The 22,295-nt window shown below is 38.1% G+C and overlaps 2 protein-coding genes across 8 annotated transcripts in view; one reads left to right on the top strand and one right to left on the bottom strand.

Moving 5' to 3' along the window:
- Positions 1–13,698, top strand: part of fhod3b (formin homology 2 domain containing 3b) — a 130,252-nt gene extending 116,554 nt beyond the window's left edge. For all 4 annotated transcript variants that reach the window (XM_042489536.1, XM_042489535.1, XM_042489534.1 and 1 more), the window contains 2 exons: positions 9,555–9,716; positions 9,832–13,698. In XM_042489536.1, the coding sequence (XP_042345470.1) occupies positions 9,555–9,716; positions 9,832–9,914 (245 nt within the window). In that variant the 3' untranslated portion in view covers positions 9,915–13,698. The remainder of the gene's footprint in view (positions 1–9,554; positions 9,717–9,831) is intronic.
- Positions 12,532–22,204, bottom strand: rxrbb (retinoid x receptor, beta b). 4 transcript variants are annotated; one of them, XM_042489540.1, is made up of 12 exons: positions 22,050–22,204; positions 20,544–20,735; positions 20,139–20,292; positions 19,700–19,879; positions 19,242–19,295; positions 17,698–17,858; positions 17,377–17,506; positions 14,922–15,048; positions 14,766–14,807; positions 14,545–14,636; positions 14,342–14,447; positions 12,532–14,205 (listed from the first exon to the last, which is right to left on the bottom strand). In XM_042489540.1, the coding sequence occupies exons 2-12, from the start codon at positions 20,682–20,684 to the stop codon at positions 14,058–14,060; spliced, it is 1,335 nt and encodes a 444-aa protein (XP_042345474.1). In that variant the 5' UTR covers positions 20,685–20,735; positions 22,050–22,204; the 3' UTR covers positions 12,532–14,057. The 4 variants fall into 4 exon arrangements, with proteins under 4 accessions (XP_042345474.1, XP_042345473.1, XP_042345475.1 ...); XM_042489539.1 differs by having other exon boundaries at positions 22,041–22,202; XM_042489541.1 differs by lacking the exon at positions 22,050–22,204 and adding an exon at positions 21,820–21,933.
- Between the last annotated feature and the right edge of the window lie 91 nt (positions 22,205–22,295).

Below are 22,295 nucleotides of genomic sequence, written 5' to 3'. Positions count from 1 at the left end.
AAAACGGTCAAAAACAGGACATAATGGCATGTCGAAAAATCCACCAAAAATGCAAGGCTATAGTATGGCAAAAATGTCAAAATATGACACGTCCTAAAAAGTACTGGAAACCACTTCAAAAACTACATAAAATAGCGTGCAAAGACACACGCCATCGCAAAGGATTTTTTCCAAAAAAAACGGTCAAAAACAGCACATAATGGCATGTCGAAAAATCCACCGAAAATGCAAGGCTATAGTATGGCAAAACTGTCAAAATGTGACACGTCCTAAAAAGTGCTGGAAACCACTTTCAAACTACATAAAATAGCGTGCAAAGACACACCATAACAAAAGGATTTTCCAAAAACAGACAAAAACATTCCAAAATAGCATGATGAAAAATCCACCGAAAATGCAAGGCTATACTATGGCAAAAATGTCAAAATATGACACGTCCTAAAAAGTGCTGAAAATTACTTTAAAACTACATAAAATTGCGTGCAAAGACACGCCATAGCAAAGGATTTTCCAAAAATGGTCAAAAACACCCCAAAATAGCATTTTGAAAAATCCACCAAAACTGCAAGGCTATAGTATGGCAAAAATTGTCAAAATGTGATACGTCCTAAAAAGTGCTGGAAACCACTTCAAACTACATAAAATTACGTGCAAAGACACGCCATAACAAATGCTGTTGCAAAAATGGTCAAAAACAACACATAATGGCATGTTGAAAAATCCACCAAAATTGCAAGGCTATAGTATGGCAAAAATGTCAAAAAATGACACGTCCTAAAAAGTGCTGGAAACCACTTCAAACTACATAAAAGACAGTGCAAAGTCACGCCATAGCAAGGGATTTTCCAAGAACGGTCAAAAACAGGACATAATGGCATGGTGAAAAATCCACCGAAAATGCAAGGCTATAGTATGGCAAAAATGTCAAAAATATGACATGTCTAAAAAGTGCTGAAAACCACATTAAACCACATAAAATAGCGTACAAAGACACGCCATAGCAAAGGATTTTCCAAAAACGGTCAAAAACAACACAAAATAGCATGTCGAAAAATCCACCAAAAATGCAAGGCTATAGTATGGCAAAAATGTCAAAATATGACACGTCCTAAAAAGTGCTGAAAATTACTTTAAAACTACATAAAATAGCGTGCAAAAACACATCATAGCAAATGCTGTTGCAAAAACAGCCAAAAACACACCAAAATAGTATGACGAAAAATCCACCGAAAATGCAAGGCTATAGTATGGCAAAATTGTCAAAATATGACACGTCCTAAAAAGTGCTGGAAACCACTTCAAACTACATAAAATTGCGTGCAAAGACACGCCATAACAAAGGATTTTCCAAAAACAGACAAAAACATCCCAAAATAGCATGATGAAAAATCCACCGAAAATGCAAGGCTATAGTATGGCAAAAAATGTCAAAAAATGACACGTCCTAAAAAGTGCTGGAAATTACTTTAAACTACGTCAAAATAGCGTGCAAAGACACGCCATAGCAAAGGATTTTCCAAAAACGGTCAAAAACAGCACATAATGGCATGTCGAAAAATCCACCGAAAATGCAAGGCTATAGTGTGGCAAAAATGTCAAAAAATGACACGTCCTAAAAAGTGCTGGAAACCACTTCAAACTACATAAAATAGAGTGCAAAGACATGCCATAGCAAGGGATTTTCCAAAAACGGTCAAAAACAGCACACAATGGCATGTCGAAAAATCCACCGAAAATGCAAGGCTATAGTATGGCAAAAATGTCAAAATGTGACACGTCCTAAAAAGTGCTGGAAACCACTTCAAACTACATAAAAATAGCGTGCAAAGACACGCCATAACAAAGGATTTTCCAAAAACAGACAAAAACATCCCAAAATAGCATGATGAAAAATCCACCGAAAATGCAAGGCTATAGTATGGCAAAAATGTCAAAAATGATGACACGTCCTAAAAAGTGCTGAAAATGACTTTAAACTACATAAAATTGCGTGCAAAGACACGCCATAGCAAAGGATTTTCCAAAAATGGTCAAAAACACCCCAAAAATAGCATTTTGAAAAATCCACCAAAACTGCAAGGCTATAGTATGGCAAAAATTGTCAAAATGTGACACGTCCTAAAAAGTGCTGGAAACCACTTCAAACTACATAAAATTACGTGCAAAGACACGCCATAACAAATGCTGTTGCAAAAATGGTCAAAAACAACACATAATGGCATGTTGAAAAATCCACCAAAATTGCAAGGCTATAGTATGGCAAAAATGTCAAAAAATGACACGTCCTAAAAAGTGCTGGAAACCACTTCAAACTACATAAAAGACAGTGCAAAGTCACGCCATAGCAAAGGGATTTTCCAAAAACGGTCAAAAACAGGACATAATGGCATGGTGAAAAATCTACCGAAAATGCAAGGCTATAGTATGGCAAAAATGTCAAAATATGACATGTCTTAAAAAGTGCTGAAAACCACATTAAACCACATAAAATAGCGTACAAAGACACGCCATAGCAAAGGAGTTTCCAAAAACGGTCAAAAACAACACAAAATAGCATGTCGAAAAATCCACCAAAAATGCAAGGCTATAGTATGGCAAAAATGTCATAAATATGACACGTCCTAAAAAGTGCTGAAAATTACTTTAAATTACATAAAATAGCGTGCAAAAACACATCATAGCAAATGCTGTTGCAAAAACAGCCAAAAACACACCAAAATAGTATGATGAAAAAATCCACCGAAAATGCAAGGCTATAGTATGGCAAAAAATTGTCAAAATATGACACGTCCTAAAAAGTGCTGGAAACCACTTCAAACTACATAAAATTGCGTGCAAAGACACGCCATAACAAAGGATTTTCCAAAAACAGACAAAAACATCCCAAAATAGCATGATGAAAAATCCACCGAAAATGCAAGGCTATAGTATGGCAAAAATGTCAAAAAATGACACGTCCTAAAAAGTGCTGGAAATTACTTTAAACTACGTCAAATAGCGTGCAAAGACACGCCATAGCAAAGGATTTTCCAAAAACGGTCAAAAACAGCACATAATGGCATGTCGAAAAATCAACCGAAAATGCAAGGCTATAGTGTGGCAAAAATGTCAAAAAATGACACGTCCTAAAAAGTGCTGGAAACCACTTTAAACTACATAAAATAGAGTGCAAAGACATGCCATAGCAAGGGATTTTCCAAAAACGGTCAAAAACAGCACACAATGGCATGTCGAAAAATCCACCAAAAATGCAAGGCTATAGTATGGCAAAAATGTCAAAAATGACACATCCTAAAAAGTGCTGAAAATTACTTTAAACTACATAAAATAGCATACAAAAACACACCATAACAAAGGCTGTTGCAAAAACAGCCAAAAACACACCAAAATTGTATGTCGAAAAATCCACCGAAAAATGCAAGGCTATTGTATGGCAAAAATTCAAAATATGACATGTCTTAAAAAGTGCTGAAAACCACATTAAACCACATAAAATAGCGTACAAAGACACGCCATAGCAAAGGATTTTCCAAAAACAGATAAAAACATCCCAAAATAGCATGATGAAAAATCCACCCAAAATGGCAAGGCTATAGTATGGCAAAAATGTCAAAAAATGACACGTCCTAAAAAGTGCTGGAAACACTTCAAACTACATGAAATAGCGTGCAATGACACGCCATAGCAAAGGGATTTTCCAAAAACGGGCAAAAAACACACCCCAAAATGGCATGTCGAAAAATCCACCAAAATTGCAAGGCTATAGTATGGCAAAAATGTCAAAATATGACATGTCTTAAAAGGTGCTGAAAACCATATTAAACCATATAAAATAGAGTGCAAAGACTCGCCATAGCAAATCCTGTTGCAAAAACACCCAAAAACAACACAAAATAGCATGTTGAAAAATCCACCAAAAATGCAAGGCTATTGTATGGCAAAAATGTCAAAATTTGACACGTCCTAAAAAGTACGGGAAACCACTTCAAACTACATAAAATAGCATGCAATGACACGCCATCGCAAAGGATTTTCCAAAAACGGTCAAAAACAGCACATAATGGCATGTCGAAAAATCCACCGAAAATGCAAGGCTATAGTATGGCAAAACTGTCAAAATGTGACACGTCCTAAAAAGTGCTGGAAACCACTTCAAACTACATAAAATTGCGTGCAAAGACACGCCATAACAAAGGATTTTCCAAAAACAGCCAAAAACATCCCAAAATAGCATGATGAAAAATCCACCCAAAATGCAAGGCTATAGTATGGCAAAAATGTCAAAAAATGACACGTCCTAAAAAGTGCTGGAAACAACTTTAAACTACATAAAATTGCGTGCAAAGACACACCATAACAAAGGATTTTCCAAAAACAGCAAAAAACATCCCAAAATAGCGTGACGAAAAATCCACGAATATGCAAGGCTATAGTATGGCAAAAATGTCAAAAAATGACACGTCCTAAAAAGTGCTAAAAAATTACTTTAAACTACATGAAATAGCGTGCAGAGACACGCCATAGCAAAGGATTTTCCAAAAACGGCAAAAAACACCCCCAAAATAGCATGTTGAAAAATCCACCACCGAAATGCAAGGCTATAGTATGGCAAAAATGTCAAAAATGACACACCCTAAAAAGTGCTGAAAATTACTTTAAACTACATAAAATAGCGTGCAAAGACACGCTATCGCAAAGGAATTTCCAAAAACAGTCAAAAACAGCACATAATGGCATGTCGAAAAAATCCACCGAAAATGCAAGGCTATAGTATGGCAAAAATGTCAAAATATGACACGTCCTAAAAAGTGCTGGAAACCACTTCAAACTACATAAAATTGCATGCAAAGACACGCCATAACAAAGGATTTTCCAAAAACGGTCAAAAACACCCCAAATAGCATTTTGAAAAATCCACCAAAACTGCAAGGCTATAGTATGGCAAAAATGTCAAAAAATGACACGTCCTAAAAAGTGCTGGAAACCACTTTAAACTACATAAAATAGAGTGCAAAGACATGCCATAGCAAAGGATTTTCCAAAAAACGGTCAAAAACAGCACATAATGGCATGTCGAAAAATCCACCGAAAATGCAAGGTATAGTATGGCAAAATTGTCAAAACATGACACGTCCTAAAAAGTGCCGGAAACCACTTCAAACTACATAAAATTACGTGCAAAGACACGCCATAACAAATGCTGTTGCAAAAATGGTCAAAAACAACACATAATGGCATGTTGAAAAATCCACCAAAATTGCAAGGCTATAGTATGGCAAAAATGTCAAAAAATGACACGTCCTAAAAAGTGCTGGAAACCACTTCAAACTACATAAAAGACAGTGCAAAGTCACGCCATAGCAAGGGATTTTCCAAAAACAGCCAAAAACATCCCAAAATAGCGTGACGAAAAATCCACCGAATTTGCAAGGCAATAGTATGGCAAAAATGTCAAAATATGACATATCTTAAAAAGTGCTGAAAACCACATTAAACCACATAAAATAGCGTACAAAGACACGCCATAGCAAAGGATTTTCCAAAAACAGTCAAAAACAACACAAAATAGCATGTCGAAAAATCCACCAAAAATGCAAGGCTATAGTATGGCAAAAATGTCAAAATATGACACGTCCTAAAAAGTGCTGAAAATTACTTTAAATTACATAAAATAGCGTGCAAAAACACATCATAGCAAATGCTGTTGCAAAAACAGCCAAAAACACACCAAAATAGTATGTCGAAAAATCCACCGAAAATGCAAGGCTATAGTATATGGCAAAATTGTCAAAATATGACACGTCCTAAAAAGTGCTGGAAACCACTTCAAACTACATAAAATTGCGTGCAAAGACACGCCATAACAAAGTATTTTCCAAAAACAGACAAAAACATCCCAAAATAGCATGATGAAAAATCCACCGAAAATGCAAGGCTATAGTATGGCAAAAAATGTCAAAAAATGACACGTCCTAAAAAGTGCTGGAAATTACTTTAAACTACGTCAAATAGCGTGCAAAGACACGCCATAGCAAAGGATTTTCCAAAAACGGTCAAAAACAGCACATAATGGCATGTCGAAAAATCCACCGATAATGCAAGGCTATAGTATGGCAAAAATGTCAAAATATGACGTCCTAAAAAGCTGCTGAAAATCACATTAAACCACATAACATAGCGTGCCAAGACACGCCATAGGAAGGAATTTCTAAAAAGGGTAAGAAACACCCCAAAATAGCATGTCGAAAAATCCACCAAAAAAGCAAGGCTATAGTATGGCAAAAATGTCAAAAAATGACACGTCCTAAAAAGTGCTGAAAACCACATTAAACAAAATAAAATAGCGTCCAAACACACGCCATAGCAAAGGATTTTCAAAAAACGGCAAACACCCCAAAATAGCATGTCCACAAATCCTCCAGAAGTGCAAGGCTATAGTATGGTAAAAATGTGAAAATATGAAATGTCACCAAAACTGCTAAAAACCACGTTAAACCACATGAAATAGCATTCCAAGACACGCCATAGGAAATTATGTTGCAAAAACAGCCAAAAACAACACAAAATAGCATGTCCAAAAATCCACCAAAAATGCAAGGCTATAGTATGGCAAAAATGTCAAAAAATGACACGTCCTAAAAATTGCTGAAAACCACATTAAACCACATAAAATAGCGTGCCAAGACACATGGCCAAAAACACCACAAAATCGCAAGTCCATAAATCCACCAAAAATGCAAGGCTATAGTATGGCAAAAATGTCAAAATATGACACGTCCTAAAAAGTGCTGGAAACCACTTCAAACTACATAAAATTGCATGCAAAGACACGCCATAACAAAGGATTTTCCAAAAACGGTCAAAAACACCCCAAAATAGCATTTTGAAAAATCCACCAAAACTGCAAGGCTATAGTATGGCAAAAATGTCAAAAAATGACACGTCCTAAAAAGTGCTGGAAACCACTTTAAACTACATAAAATAGAGTGCAAAGACACGCCATAGCAAAGGATTTTACAAAAACGGTCAAAAACAGCACATAATGGCATGTTCGAAAAAATCCACCGAAAATGCAAGGCTATAGTATGGCAAAATTGTCAAAACATGACACGTCCTAAAAAGTGCCGGAAACCACTTCAAACTACATAAAATTACGTGCAAAGACACGCCATAACAAATGCTGTTGCAAAAATGGTCAAAAACAACACATAATGGCATGTTGAAAAATCCACCAAAATTGCAAAGCTATAGTATGGCAAAAATGTCAAAAAATGACACGTCCTAAAAAGTGCTGGAAACCACTTCAAACTACATAAAAGACAGTGCAAAGTCACGCCATAGCAAGGGATTTTCCAAAAACAGCCAAAAACATCCCAAAATAGCGTGACGAAAAATCCACCACCGAATATGCAAGGCAATAGTATGGCAAAAATGTCAAAATATGACATATCTTAAAAAGTGCTGAAAACCACATTAAACCACATAAAATAGCGTACAAAGACACGCCATAGCAAAGGATTTTCCAAAAACAGTCAAAAACAACACAAAATAGCATGTCGAAAAATCCACCAAAAATGCAAGGCTATAGTATGGCAAAAATGTCAAAATATGACACGTCCTAAAAAGTGCTGAAAATTACTTTAAATTACATAAAATAGCGTGCAAAAACACATCATAGCAAATGCTGTTGCAAAAACAGCCAAAAACACACCAAAATAGTATGTCGAAAAATCCACCGAAAATGCAAGGCTATAGTATGGCAAAATTGTCAAAATATGACACGTCCTAAAAAGTGCTGGAAACCACTTCAAACTACATAAAATTGCGTGCAAAGACACGCCATAACAAAGTATTTTCCAAAAACAGACAAAAACATCCCAAAATAGCATGATGAAAAATCCACCGAAAATGCAAGGCTATAGTATGGCAAAAATGTCAAAAAATGACACGTCCTAAAATGTGCTGGAAATTACTTTAAACTACGTCAAATAGCGTGCAAAGACACGCCATAGCAAAGGATTTTCCAAAAACGGTCAAAAACAGCACATGGCATGTCGAAAAATCCACCGATAATGCAAGGCTATAGTATGGCAAAAATGTCAAAATATGACGTCCTAAAAAGCTGCTGAAAATCACATTAAACCACATAACATAGCGTGCCAAGACACGCCATAGGAAAGGAATTTCTAAAAAGGGTAAGAAACACCCCAAAATAGCATGTCGAAAAATCCACCAAAAAAGCAAGGCTATAGTATGGCAAAAATGTCAAAAAATGACACGTCCTAAAAAGTGCTGAAAACCACATTAAACAAAATAAAATAGCGTCCAAACACACGCCATAGCAAAGGATTTTCAAAAAACGGCAAACACCCCAAAATAGCATGTCCACAAATCCTCCAGAAGTGCAAGGCTATAGTATGGTAAAAATGTGAAAATATGAAATGTCACCAAAACTGCTAAAAACCACGTTAAACCACATGAAATAGCATTCCAAGACACGCCATAGGAAATTATGTTGCAAAAACAGCCAAAAACAACACAAAATAGCATGTCCAAAAATCCACCAAAAATGCAAGGCTATAGTATGGCAAAAATGTCAAAAAATGACACGTCCTAAAAATTGCTGAAAACCACATTAAACCACATAAAATAGCGTGCCAAGACACATGGCCAAAAACACCACAAAATCGCAAGTCCATAAATCCACCAAAAATGCAAGGCTATAGTACAGCAAAAATGTCAGACTATGACATGTCCAAAAAACTTTTGCAAACCACATTAAACCAAATAAAATAGCGTGCCAAGACACACCATAACATAGGATGATGTAAAAACGGCCAAAAACACCATGGTCTGGTGAAGAGACCTAAGATGGGGTTTTTTTACTTCTGGTGTTTAGGAAAGGATTGAGGCACATGAAAGCAAGCTTGGGAAATATCAGACCCTCATCCTCAAAATCCAACAGAGGGGATGGAGAGCCTGGAACCTCCTGTTGGAGGTGGGCTGTAGGGGCTTCCCAGGGCTGACAGTCTGGGGAGCCTTTTGAGTTCCTTGGGTTAGAGATCAAGCCCACAAAAAAATGGCCACAGACATCACCATGTAGGCTGAGGCAGCATTCAACGGCTTTGGCAGGAGAGGAGTGATCAGTTGCGCAATCAGGCTGGCAGTGGAGAGGACGGGCAGAGCAGAGTGATATATAGCCCAGAGCGACTGGTGGGGTGGTTCCAGGACGCTGGTTCTACTGTTGAGCCCCTTCGATGAAACACCAGTTAGGGCAGGGTTGCCTACTTGAAAACCGTATCAAAAATGTCTGAAGTCAAAAATGTCTGAATCACATGGCTCTGCCCTCGGATGATGAAAGGGTGATTGAAGAGAATAATTCAAGCTAACACAAAAGGTGCAAGAGGCAACTCCTGCCAAGTGTGGCGGCAGCGATGTGACATCATATGAAGACATACTGAAAACAAAAAATAGCAATTGCACTGCATGTCATCAATAATATATGCCACAAAAAAAAACAGTAAAGTGATCTGATTCTTACCTTTCTTTTTTAGGGCGTGTTCCCCCATGGTGCTCTGTCAGTGATGACCCAATGAACTGCACAGATGATACAGCTGATGAGATCATGGAGAGGATTGTTAGGTCAGCCACTCAGGGGCCCAGCCAACGGACACAACCTCGGGAGAGGAGACGATCCAGAGCTAACCGGAAATCATGTGAGTCCTGTCAACTATTAGCAAAGTGGCATCGTTTGTTATTATACACAGAGAAATTTAACCAGCTGCACATGCAAACACTGCAATGATACACTTTTTTATCCTGTCTGCACAGTAAGAAGGACACTGAAGAACGGTCTGACAACAGAGGAGGCAAACGCTCTTGGCTTGTCCAGTGGTTCAGAGATGCAGGTGTGAGCCGGAAACGAGGACGCCTGGAAGCCCTTTCACTGCCCCTCCAGTGCCCACATTCAACCTGGCAGCCCGCTCCACTCTGGCTTAGCACTAAATTCCCTGCCTCCAGCTTTGATGAGTTGACCTCATCTTTATGCGTTTTGTTCACATAAGCTTGACATAAGTGCTTCCTCAAGAGAGTGGAAAAAGGTTTCATTCATGAACTGATGGAAAAAGAGAGCATAAACAGAGCGCTGCATTCAAACCACTAAGCTTTGATTTCGCTGGATAAACATTGATGACGTGCACTCACAAGGCTTAATTACAATCATCCTAAGAACATGACATTGCATACAAACACCTGCGCAAAAATGTGCTTTTTAAGGCGGAGGGCATCAAAAGAGTTGGCAGTGCGTGTGCTTCACTCTCAGTGGCCTTGACTGAATCCAAAGGGCAAGAGGTGTGGCACAGACACTAAACTGTCCGCTGCTTGGGTTTTAAGTCATTGCTGCAGCTTTAGTGACAAACTGAAAGACATTTCATCTGTTGAATAGATGGCTTTGAGGGTTATTCTGTTATATACTACTGTGGTAGTTTTGTGTTTCTTTTTATTTTGCTCAAGAGGGTGCTCAAATAAGGAACATTTGCACTGGATGTAAAAGTTGGGTATCAATGGAATGTGAAATCCTTGACACTGATGAACCACTGACATCTGAAACTATACTCAACAATTAAACCAGCAAAAGAACAGTAGCACAGTTTTTAAAGTCTAATTTAAGTGGACACATTCAAGGCAGATGAGGATCGAAGGCTTTGTCTCAAATGTCTGTTAGTTGATTAGATAAGAAGGAATTGATCAGAGAAACATTTTTTTAAAGATAACAGTCAGTTACTGATGTTAAGACTGGTGATTCCACTAGTTTCTGACAAATGCTCATCAACAGTTTTAGCTTAAACAAATCATGTGACTTATTCTTACTGATTGAAGAGTTTGAGATGGTTTAAGGAAGGCAGGCGCAGTGTTACTGGTGAGCAATCTTCACAGTTATGTTGTTTTATTTTCTAGAAACTATGAGCTGCACATCTCAGAGTGCCTTTCAGAGACAGTTATTTATTAAGATGTTTTCAGGGACATATAATCAAGAAATTGTTACTACAGATGTGCAGTCTGCGAGGGCGGCGAGAGGATAATACTGCAACGTATATCGTTCACGAGCTGTGATTTATTTTTAACCAGTGTTTTTAAACTTGTCCTGGAAAAAAAAAAACACAAAAAACCCCCATGTTATGTCTTAGATCAAATAATGTTATGAAGATAGCTTTAAAGTATTTATGACAACTTAGGGATTGGTCATGCACATTAGCTGTATCCTGTTGCCTTACTGTAGAATAAGGACCTGCATTGTTCTACTTTAGTCAAGATCTAGGTTAAAATGTTGAAAATAGACCAGGCCAAATTAATTTACAGTTCAACAGGCATCACTGGAGGTCTCAGTGATTTGCACACGTGGAGCTTCATTCTCTAACTATGAATGTGAACATCAGGGGTTAAATGATAATTAGTAAAACAGACACACATGAAATCTCCATTATTTATCTATTTTAAAACATGTAAATCTGTATTGAGGAACCCACAGCTTAACTTTTTTTATTATGCAGGTCTATTTTTGACTATTGATGAGCTCACTGTGCTATTAATTTGGAATGGCCTTGGCTAAATTTATAACATGCATAATTTCAATTCATATCATGGCATGGTAACTTCAATAGCAAATTTTCACTGTGATGGAAACACAGCCATTGAGAGAAACAATAATCTAGCGCGACATCATCATAAGGCTACATAAAACCACACCAGCAGTACATGTTTTTGTTTTCTTTTGTTAGATTAACTGAAAACTATTCAGCACCTTAGACTCAATGTGTAGCATGCAACTTAGTAGAACTGAAGTTATGAGCGGAAAAACTCATCGTGTTTCCCAGATTGTACTGATTTGTCAACACAGAAGTGTTAAGTAATATAGGGGGAATGCTGTAAAATGATGTACATGTCATGACTGTCTTTATGTTGTTATTTTTTCTTTTTTTTTGCTCCATGTGTAGAATTGTGTATAATAGACTAAAAGCAGTATTATTCTAAATATAATTTAAGCAAACCAAGCCATGCATGGTTTAAACGGTGTCACTTCTGCTTGATACAAAAGGAGGTTCACTTTGGTTCTCAGAGCTGTAGGTTTGTGTTATTAAACCTTTTTACTTCAGACTGTAGCTGAAAAAATGTGGTGAAACGTGCAGTGATGAAATTCACCAGCTAGTCCTGTGGAATCCCTTAAAAGCCTTTTGATTTCATTGCACTCAACATTTTTTTCTTTTAATTTAATTTAAGCCCACCACACACACAAACATTGCTGCCTGTGCCATAACATCACTGTGGAACTTGGACACAAGTGCTATACAACCAAGGCTTCGATTGCATCTGTGCCCACACCAAAAACTATGTAACAAGATCAATAAAAAGGCTCATTAAGACGTCTTTTGACTGCTTTGTTTTTTTGTTGTTATTTTTTTCCTGTATCTTTAAATTGGGTTTTAGAAAAATAAGTGTCACATCTAACACATTTTGGAAAGAAAAAGCAAACAGTAAAACTTAAGCCTTTTTATTTTCAGTCCACACAACCCATGCTTCAAGTCACTTTATGTTCAAGAGCATATAGAGGTCGATGACAAGCTTAACCAGTATCGCTCATCTGGGGTTTGCACATGGCCGTCATACAGACCTCATTTGGTCTTGTTTAAAATTCCTATATGTCCACAGGTGTTATGGATCTAAATGTGATTATGGTTTGCTTTTAATAAATTGCAGAGACATAAACTATGAACAAGACAGCTACCTACAAAAAGGGGGGAGGGGGGGTTGGAAAATACAATTGAGCATCAAAAAAAAAAAAAAGCACAAAAAATAAAAATCAGCTGAAACAGTCTCAGCAAATCCAGTGCAACCCAAGACATGTTCTGCTTTATACTAGCTGAAAACTTAAAAAAAGGGCACATATTAAGAATTATATAATTTGTATATCCTGATCATAATTCAAATTTATCAATATACATTTTCCCTGAACGATTACTTTTGCACAGTACCTTTGAATTGTATAGATAAATTACAAAATGGAGTATTCCCTTTCCACCAGACGCAATTTACTTTGTAAAACCCCTCAATGACTGACAAGCAGAAAGCTTTTATGCTGTTAACATTTTATATTGCTACATTTTAACAAAGATTAACAAAGGGATTTTCAGTTTTGCATATTTTCTTAGGTTTGTGGTTTTGGTGTGCATCTGCACCAATGATGTCAAATTATTACTGAAATAGCACCAAAATACAAACGCCCAACTATTTAAAGGCTGGGCGTTTAAAAAAGTGTTTTAGAAATAGTACATAGCAAGTGTGCAGTGCAGTTTAATCGTTAACCACAAAGTGATTAGTTTTATAAAATGGCAAAGAAGTAAACAACACTAACTGTATATTACCAGACACATAAAGCTGATCCTAAATCAACACGGACAAGTCGGACCTGACTGATGCAACCACTGACTTGTCTTCTATCGCAGGGTCACTGTTAGGATTTTATCTTCTGCAAAGGACTCAAGTAGACTCAGAGCTGTTGTTGGACACAGTTACCGGTAACTGTTTGGTACAATTATATTCTTTTAGAGCTGGCTTGAATTAGAAATTAAAAAAAGGAGACTTTGCCCTTGATGCATACATGATTCAGGTTGCCTTCCTTTTAAAAATAGGTTTTGGAGATCAGTTCAGTTGGAGAAACAACTGAAACTTGATGTTTGAGGTGTTTAAAAAGCTTATATAAAAATGTATACCCAAATTATAGCTCCTGTGAGGGAAATATGTAAATGTTTACATTTTTAAAAATACTTTTTTTTAACCATAGGTACTCATGAAGTTATTTTAACATATAGCACCAGCTTGTAGATCATGCCAAGCCTTGGGTTTGGTCTAAAGAGCAAATCTGTGCTGCACTAAAATAGTGTAACCCAGACAGCAGTGAGACAAATTGACAAATCTTCAAAGAACTTAAAGTGCCACTCCAGTCCCACTCCAGCTTCCCAGACTTCAGCTATCTAAACCTAACCACAGTACGCGTTTCCTATCTAAGACAACTGATGGGGAGCTTCAAGCATTTCCATAAGGAAAGTGTCAATAGGTGTGTCACCGATCAGCTTAAAGAAGAAGAGATGCTCCAAGCACTTCAAGCCAATGGATCGCAGTGCCGGCAGTCGAAGAAGGAGCTTTGCAAACCTGCACAGGGCAAAGAAGACATCCTTTAGTTGGATAAGATAACCAGTGCACTAACAATATTTAACGCTGACATTTTACAATGTAAAGTAAATGCAGCAGAGTAAAACACAAGCTTGTGATAGGAGCGGGCATTTACCTTCCCTGCTGCTCTGGGTATTTCTGTTTGCAGTAGGCTTCCAATGATGCATAGACCTTTTCTCTAAGGAGCTCTACCTCACCAGTGTTGGAGAGCCCTTTAGCATCTGCAGCAAAATAAAGAAAATATTTTCATCAGGGTGAGATTCTTAAAAATTCATTTTACTTTAAAATTTCATGAGGATATCAGCATTGAGGAGGCACCTGGATTGAACAGGACGATGGCTCGGAGGCAGCCCAGCTCTGTTTTGTCCATTTGCATATCTCTCATTTTGTTGACGAGCTCCGTAAGAACCCTAAATTTTACATGTTGTTGTTATTTTAAAAAGGTTTTAGAGTGTGAAATACAGAGAGCATAATGTTAAAATTACACAAACAATACTGACTCAAGGACATTCATAAATCTTACAAACATGTGAAATTACCTGTCAAATATGGCGCCGACCTCTGCACTCTGCACACTCTCCCTGTGTTAAATAAAATCATTAATCACACAGACACATACAGCATTAACAAAGGCATTAGCAATAATAGCAATTTATTTTTGAGTATGCTGGCAGTTTTTTGTCTCATCGATGTACCTGTCAAAAATGGCCCCGACTCCTGCACTGTGTACACTGTCGCGCTGCAGCTCAGAAGCCAGAAGAACGCCATCCTTCAAAGCAATGGAGCGATGGGAGAACGAGGCGATGAGGAGCTCATTCCAACCTGACAAATTAAAAACGGTGAAAACTGTGAAAAACACTGCAGAAGTGCTTAAGGTGAAATTTCACTCAAAATGAATGGCTGTTTTTGAGAGGGAAATCTTTGAAGTGTGTCCAAAAGTTGCCTCTATAAGCTTCAAACCAGTGCTATAAAAATAGTTTTGATCTCCGTTCATTGTGTATCCTGACACATCAGGATACACTCCTACTGTCGCAAACAGCTGCTAGCTCCCCACCTTTGCGAGTCACTTCCATAGGGGCAACACACTTACAAACTTAAGTTAACTTATTATTGCCGGTAAAACTTCTTGGGTCATCAACTACAACATAATGTCTTCACACCAGGTAACTCTGCCTCCGTTTTCCCAAACTGGTAGTCGATTGACCCCTCACTCTCTTCTGCGCTCCTTCCCCTACAGCTGCATACACTTAAGTGGTCAGTTGGGTTTCAAAATAAAACCGGACAAAAAAACCTTGTCAAAGAATTCCAGACTGCCATCTTCAAATAAATTACACTGTGCATTCATTTGTAAGATATCCTTTTAATCTATGTTAATCTATTCATCAACAAACACGAATATTCATACCATCAACATTATTGCCATAATTGCGGGTTTTCACGGATGTTATCATTCACGTTTCTTTGTTGTCATGGTACTTTTGGTACTATGGTACTATACTTATGGTACTATACTTTTTTGTATTGCATACAATCATGACAGCCAGTTTTCTGGTATTGATTACAGTCACACTGACACAATCTTGATAAAATTGAGACTATTTTCTTTAGATTATTTATTAGACCAGACAGATCAGCAGCGTAAAAGGTGGGGACAGAGTGGGGACAACATGTAGCTAAAAAGCCTTGAGCGGGAGTTGAACCTGAGGCTGCTGCATCAAGGACACTGCCTTTACTTATGAGGCACCTGCTTTATCCACTCAGCCACTGATGCCCCACAGAGCCAAGACTATTTGACTTTTGTTGTTTTTTTTGCTCTCATTTTTAAATATTGAAAAATAAATGAAATATTTTAAGAAATAAAAACCAACATCTCTCTATATATTGATATACCTATGTATCAAATACACATAAACACCGACACTCCTACATGTATAAGAAAACACAAGAGCTTTCTGAGCTTACTACAGGAAATGCTGAACTGAATGCTCCCCCGTTCACTTTGTTTGATGCCTTTAAGTCAACAAAACAGGTCAAAGAGAAGAGATTTTGGTTAGAAATAAGCAGCATTTAGGAGTTCATACAGACTAAGAAAATCAAGGAGGTGCTCTGGTCAGATGCAAAATCTCATCTCGCTGACTGTCTGACCAAAAAGGGGGAATCGGCTGTGGTGCTACTGAAAGCACTGTGGACAATAAGCTGAAAACTGAAAACTGAAAACTTTGATTGATATGCAACAACTGTTGTGTCTTAAGTTAAGATTACTGTTGCCCTTGTAATCTAAGATTAAAAGGGTTTAAAAAAGTTTTGGGACGGGTGTTGTCTGAGGCTGGATTCGAACCCACGGCTGGCGCAGCAAGGACCCAATCTCTGCACACGGGGCGCCGCTCTATCCACTGAGCCACCAGGCAACCTGGGTATTCTCAAGATTTTGATGATGCAACTACTCTTACCGATACAGCTTATCAATACAGTTCTGCTATAGGTTCTTTTTGTCATTTTTGTCAAACAAAAAGTTAAAGAACAGAGTTAGCGTTGCTTTATTTTCTCAGATGCATTTTATATTCTGTGTATAAATTACAAATCTAGGTAGCGACTGCAAAAGCACTGTGAGCACTGACTCCAGTGTAGTGTAACCTGTCCACCATTATCACTAAGAGCAGGATCTGTGTGTGCGTGTGTGCGTTTGTATTTGTTTTTGTGTTTGTGTGTGTGTGTGTGTGTGTGTGTGTGAGAGAGAGAGAGAGAGAGAGAAGGGAGAGAGAGAGAGAGAGAGAGAGAGAGAGAGAGAGAGAGAGAGAGAGAGAGAGAGAGAGAGAGAGAGAGAACATAAAGAGCTGAGGTCTGGGGAGAGAGAGATTGTGAGAAGCGAATGATGCATCACAGACGAATGTCTTCACCTTTATTGAAAATTAGAAACGGAGTGAGGGAGGAAAAAACTGTAAAATGTTAATGTAGCCTAAATAAACATAAAATGTTTTCATTTCTCTTGCACTGAGAGCAGAACTGTTAATGTCGGAGCTTATCATTACCATGCTGTTTAATGATTTAGCTGCAGGGCCCCTTTCATACCATGTTTGATCTGTTCTCTGTGTTGATTTTGAAGGTGCAGTTTCACACAGATCATTCATGACAGCAGGTGTTCGATCATACCTGCTCGCAGGAGGATGACCTGGTCATCGAGGGGCAGTTCAGAGAAATGAGGGATTCTCTTTGCCCACTCCACCAGGGCAAACAGCTGTTTGTCTGCAGTCTGACAGATGTTGGTGACTGCATCATGGGGCTGAAGCAAAACAAACATCATGTTTCTTAGATGTACCACAAAAACAAAAAACTTCTAGAAATTATGTAAGCATGTATTTCAGAGCATGTTTTTAATTAAGTTATTCTAAAAACACGGGGCCCAAGCCACCATGCTTCAGCAAAAAACAGATGACTGAGAATTCTCTTGACTGCGATGTTGTGAGCACTCACGGAGTTGCCTGCAGAACCACCATCAGAGTGCAGCTCAGTCTTCTGCTCCACAGCCGTCTCTGCCTCTAAAATCTTCTCCACGGGCATCTCCTCATTCACTCCGACACTGAACTCCAGCTCTCCTTCACGCTCACGGTTCCTCTGGCGCTCCTCCTGGACCGCTGCACAGTGGTGGGGGCACAAAATGAGTGAGATGATGGTAAATACTAAGAATGACAAACACAAAGTGATGAATGTATGCATTAGAGAGTGATATTGTGCAAAATGCTCTGCATCTTTGCAGGATTTTTGCTACATTGAGAAATTCCTTTTCAAATTATATACTGTCTCGACACAAATGTCATCGTGACAGCGGCGCTGAATTTCAAAAGCATGGCATCCAATAGATTATTGTCAATTATGTGTGAAGTGTGGGCCTGACAATCTCTACAGTAGATTCCTCAAGATCTGATTTTGATTCAAGGAGTTAAGAACCGATTATAAAATGTTTCTCAATGCATCTTTGAACATACTGATTTTTCATTTCCATGTTTTCTATTGTTTAACACATTTGCGATAGCATTATTAATATCCATCATGACAAAAGTCAGATGAATTTACTTCCATTATCTCAACAGAAGTATAGTAGCTGGCAAATTGAAATTACATGCATAAGTTTGTTATTAACATGCCTTCCAGTTAGTTTATATGCATTAGCCTAATATTTCACAATCAAATACTAAATCGTTTGTGACAAAATCACAATGCATCTAAAAATAAAAATAAATTTCCCACCCCTTCTGACACAGCAGCCCTAAACCAGAGTGGTGCTTTCCTACCAGCACAGGGCAACATGAGGACAACTGAGACTAGCATGTGAAGTTTGTTAAAAGTTAACGGTAGTATAAAAAATGTAATGAGAGACAGAAAAAGAGTGAGTGTCTCTATGGAGTCTACAGTAACCAAAAAAGGAGACTGTGATCTGACTGAGACTTGGTAGAACAGAAGCTGTTGTCTGATCCAAAGTATTTGGACTTCCTTCAATCAAACTGAGAGGAAAAAAACAGAACCTGTTTGAAAATACTGATTCTGTAACAGATAATCCATCCACCTCACTGACAGATAAGACACTCAGATAAAAGTGCAACCACAACAAACTGACATGGTGGTTTAACTGGTGGCAAAGCAGAGCATACACACTTGATATGCTTAAATCTAGAGCCAAAATTTGAGCTGTGCAGACCTAATAAAAATGCAACAGCTCTCTTAATACATGTATCATATATGTAGATTTGAGAGCCTGACTTTGTGGCCTACGAAAGCGTTTTATATTTTGCTGCCTCAACACCAATCTGCTCCATCAGATTTTAAATACACACATTCAACAAATAACTGCAGCTTTCGGACTGCTGATATTATAAGCAGTCTATCCTCAGTCTCCATCATTTCTGGGTATGTTTTCACACATTTATCCCCCAGATAGCAATTTTGCACGTCTAACACAACAGGCTAATTCCTTTAGTAGCATAAAAATACAATATCCAATTAATATTTTAATGTCATACTCATCCATCCCTCATCTTTTCCATCTTCTTTTATCCACTTTACATGTTTGATCACTATTGAAAGATGGAGAAAGGGTAGAATAGGAGAAAATGAAGAGAAGAGATGGAGAGGGGTTAGTTATATAAACCAGCCCCAATACACTCGTCTCTACCTTTTATTTTATCTAATCTGTCTAATCTAGCATCCACCCTCACCTACTCCAGAAATAGTACTAATCCAATATAACTTAATCAATTTAAATGGCCTTCCTTTGGTATAATTAGATATTCTGAGAAATCGAATTCACTGCCAATTTTGAAATCATCATAAAAATGCATATTTAACTCAATGTTGCAGGAAACTTCAATGTAAGTCACCTTTGTATTGTTGCATGGAACAACAAAACATGTTCCTAAACCTTCAGTAACCAAAGAGGCTCTCAAAATGAACCTAAACCTCAATTCTGTTCCTTGCATACCTTCCCTCTTCATGCCCATGGCCAGGCACTTCTGGTAGCGGCAGTACTGGCAGCGATTGCGCTGGCGTTTGTCAACCAGGCACTCTTTGTTATCTCTGCAGGTATAGCTAAGGTCTTTGCGCACAGTTCTTTTGAAGAAACCTTTGCAGCCCTCACAGCTGTACACTCCATAGTGCTTGCCTGTAAATTACACACACACACACACAAAAAAACGTTAAGTTAGAGGCTAATGGTACAATCGAACAAAGTGACGGAGACAGTCCAGCAAACATTTTGTATTTTTATAAGCAATAGTGACTGTGATCCATTTTGTTAAAATGTTGAGGAAAAACAGGCAGAAACATAGGAGAGCAGGGGATTATCGACACTAGAATGAAATTAAACATTCTCCAACTGATGTTTCACTTCTGCTAATCTTGCTCTTAGCACACTCATTCACCTGAAGAGCGGTCTCCACAGATGACACACATGCGTTTCTGAGACAACATTATTCCAGGGCTGTGAGCTGGCATGGGCCTCAGGCCAAATGGAGGCTTGATATCCTCTGAGCTGCTGATTGAATGCATCCCTGATATGGGTGCTGAAGAAGAGATCTGGACACATGAAACAGCAAAAATGACAATAATTAAAATACTGTCAAGACTTCTTTTTGCATCACCTAAAATCTCCTTTTTTGAAAACTGACTGTACTGTACACACTGTAAAAGACTGCACTGCAGTAGCCAAAACTAACATGTTTAGCCTCTAACGCATGTAAACAAACATCAATGCCCTTAAACTACAGCAGATTAATCCCTTAAATAAAAAATATGTATTCACGAACTTTCTAATGGCTTTCACTTACCTGACTGTTGCTGATGGGTCCAAATCCCAGAGAAGGTGAGACCACCTGAGGATTGAGTGAGGGACTGATGACTGAGAAAGGAGAACCCAAGACGTTGGTGGGGCTGTTGGAGGCTGAGCTGTTGGGCTGCTGTGAGGACATGGCTAGTAAGCTACCCAGGAGAGGATAAGGTCCCGTCAGAAGGATATCAATCTGTGGGTGACACAAAAGAAAATTAATAGTTTTTTGGTCAAACTTGAACAATCATCTGTCCATGTAGTAATCGGTCTGGATTGCATACTGAGCTGAAAACATTTACTTGATAAGTCAATCAACAGAATTTGAATCTGCTAAACATTTTAGTCATGTTTCAAAGCTGTCCCAGCTGTCCTGTCTGTGGCACAATTTGCTACTTTATCTCTGTTTAATGCAATAAAAAAATCTTTATATCTTTGTTATTTGGAATAACAGCTAGACTAAATAATGAAATTTGAAGACATCATGGATTTAAGTAAATGTGATGGCATTTCTTCGTTTACTGATGAATAGTAAACAAATATATACCTGAGAAAATAAACGTGAATGTTGTGTGGTGACCCTTGTTTGAGGACACAATGACGTTAAGCTCCACATTTCCCCAACTAAAATATTCATCAAGCAATCTATCAAATTCAAGCTCTAAAATAACTAAGACATGTACTAATCTACGTGCAAAACAGAGTGGTGTGGTGGAAGGATGTTATTGAAAACATTTATGTACCAAACAGACGCCCAAAATCCGAATTGTTTTGCATGTGTCGCCTTCATCAACTTAATCGCATTAAAAGGAGGAACACTGAGATTAAGCAACACCTTTTATTTTTAGTATGCGAATCTTGATTTAAACTATAAAATTCATAAAGTACACAAACATTTGCTTACGTTAGTCAGTGTTGTTAGCTAGCCCCTGTTGGCATCGCTGTAACGTTACACGTTTGCTAAATGCTGCTAACGATACGCAGTAACGTTGACATTAACCTTAATCCGTGGAAAACAATATTCAGGAAATGTAAACAGCTAAAGCCAAACAAAAGGGCCTGTGCCCACGGGTCTCTTCATAAATGAGTATTTGTATAATGTTTTACCGATCGCAACACATAAGTAGTACACTACGTTTTCTTTAAACGTTAACTAGCTAGCTAGCTGCAAATCCATAAAAGCTCGAAAGCCCCTGACGAATGCTAACATTAGCTTTGACTTACATGTCTGGTTTATATTGCATTGCACAACCTTTTGTAAAACTACAATAAAAACATACCCCGTTTATCAACAAGAAATGTGAAGTTTGACAACACGACGGAAATCAAAACACTTCAACAAAATCGCAAAAATAGCGGTGTTTTCTAGCGAGCTAGGGTTAGCTTGTTAGCAGCAATAACTTAGCTATTGTGGCTAACATTAGCTTCATGCACGGTTCAGTCTGAAGAAGCAGTTGCTGACAAAATAGCTCATGGTCGTTTGAAGGTTGAAATTACTTACCAGACACACCTTCGACGCATTGTTGAAAACAGCTTCACTGTACTTGTTGTAATCAGATCAACGCCAGACTACGGACCGACACTCAGATCCAGTTTACTTCAACTTGACGCCGCTGTTGTTGTTTACAGGCCATAGTGGCTCGGTGCCAGTATCCCTAGAGCCAAAATGTCTCATGGGACCACCCATAACAGCGCTGTCATATGACACTCCTGCAGTTTGTGTTCCGCTTGACTTATTATTTAATCAGACTGATAT

This window comes from Plectropomus leopardus, chromosome 7 (assembly GCF_008729295.1).
Source record: "Plectropomus leopardus isolate mb chromosome 7, YSFRI_Pleo_2.0, whole genome shotgun sequence".
In the NCBI taxonomy this organism is placed as follows: Eukaryota; Metazoa; Chordata; class Actinopteri; order Perciformes; family Serranidae; genus Plectropomus; species Plectropomus leopardus.
This window is presented reverse-complemented; position numbering and strand designations above follow the sequence as displayed.

Bases quoted from the DNA above. Each gene is read 5' to 3' on its own strand.
- rxrbb (XM_042489540.1), bottom strand. From the start codon at position 20,684: ATGTCCTCACAGCAGCCCAACAGCTCAGCCTCCAACAGCCCCACCAAC. The intron at 17,859-19,241 runs GTATGACATTAA...ACCACTGTGCAG, and splicing joins AAAAGATGAGGGATGGATGA to CGGTCCAGGAGGAGCGCCAG. The intron at 14,206-14,341 runs GTAAATGCCCGC...TGCCCTGTGCAG, and splicing joins TACCCAGAGCAGCAGGGAAG to GTTTGCAAAGCTCCTTCTTC.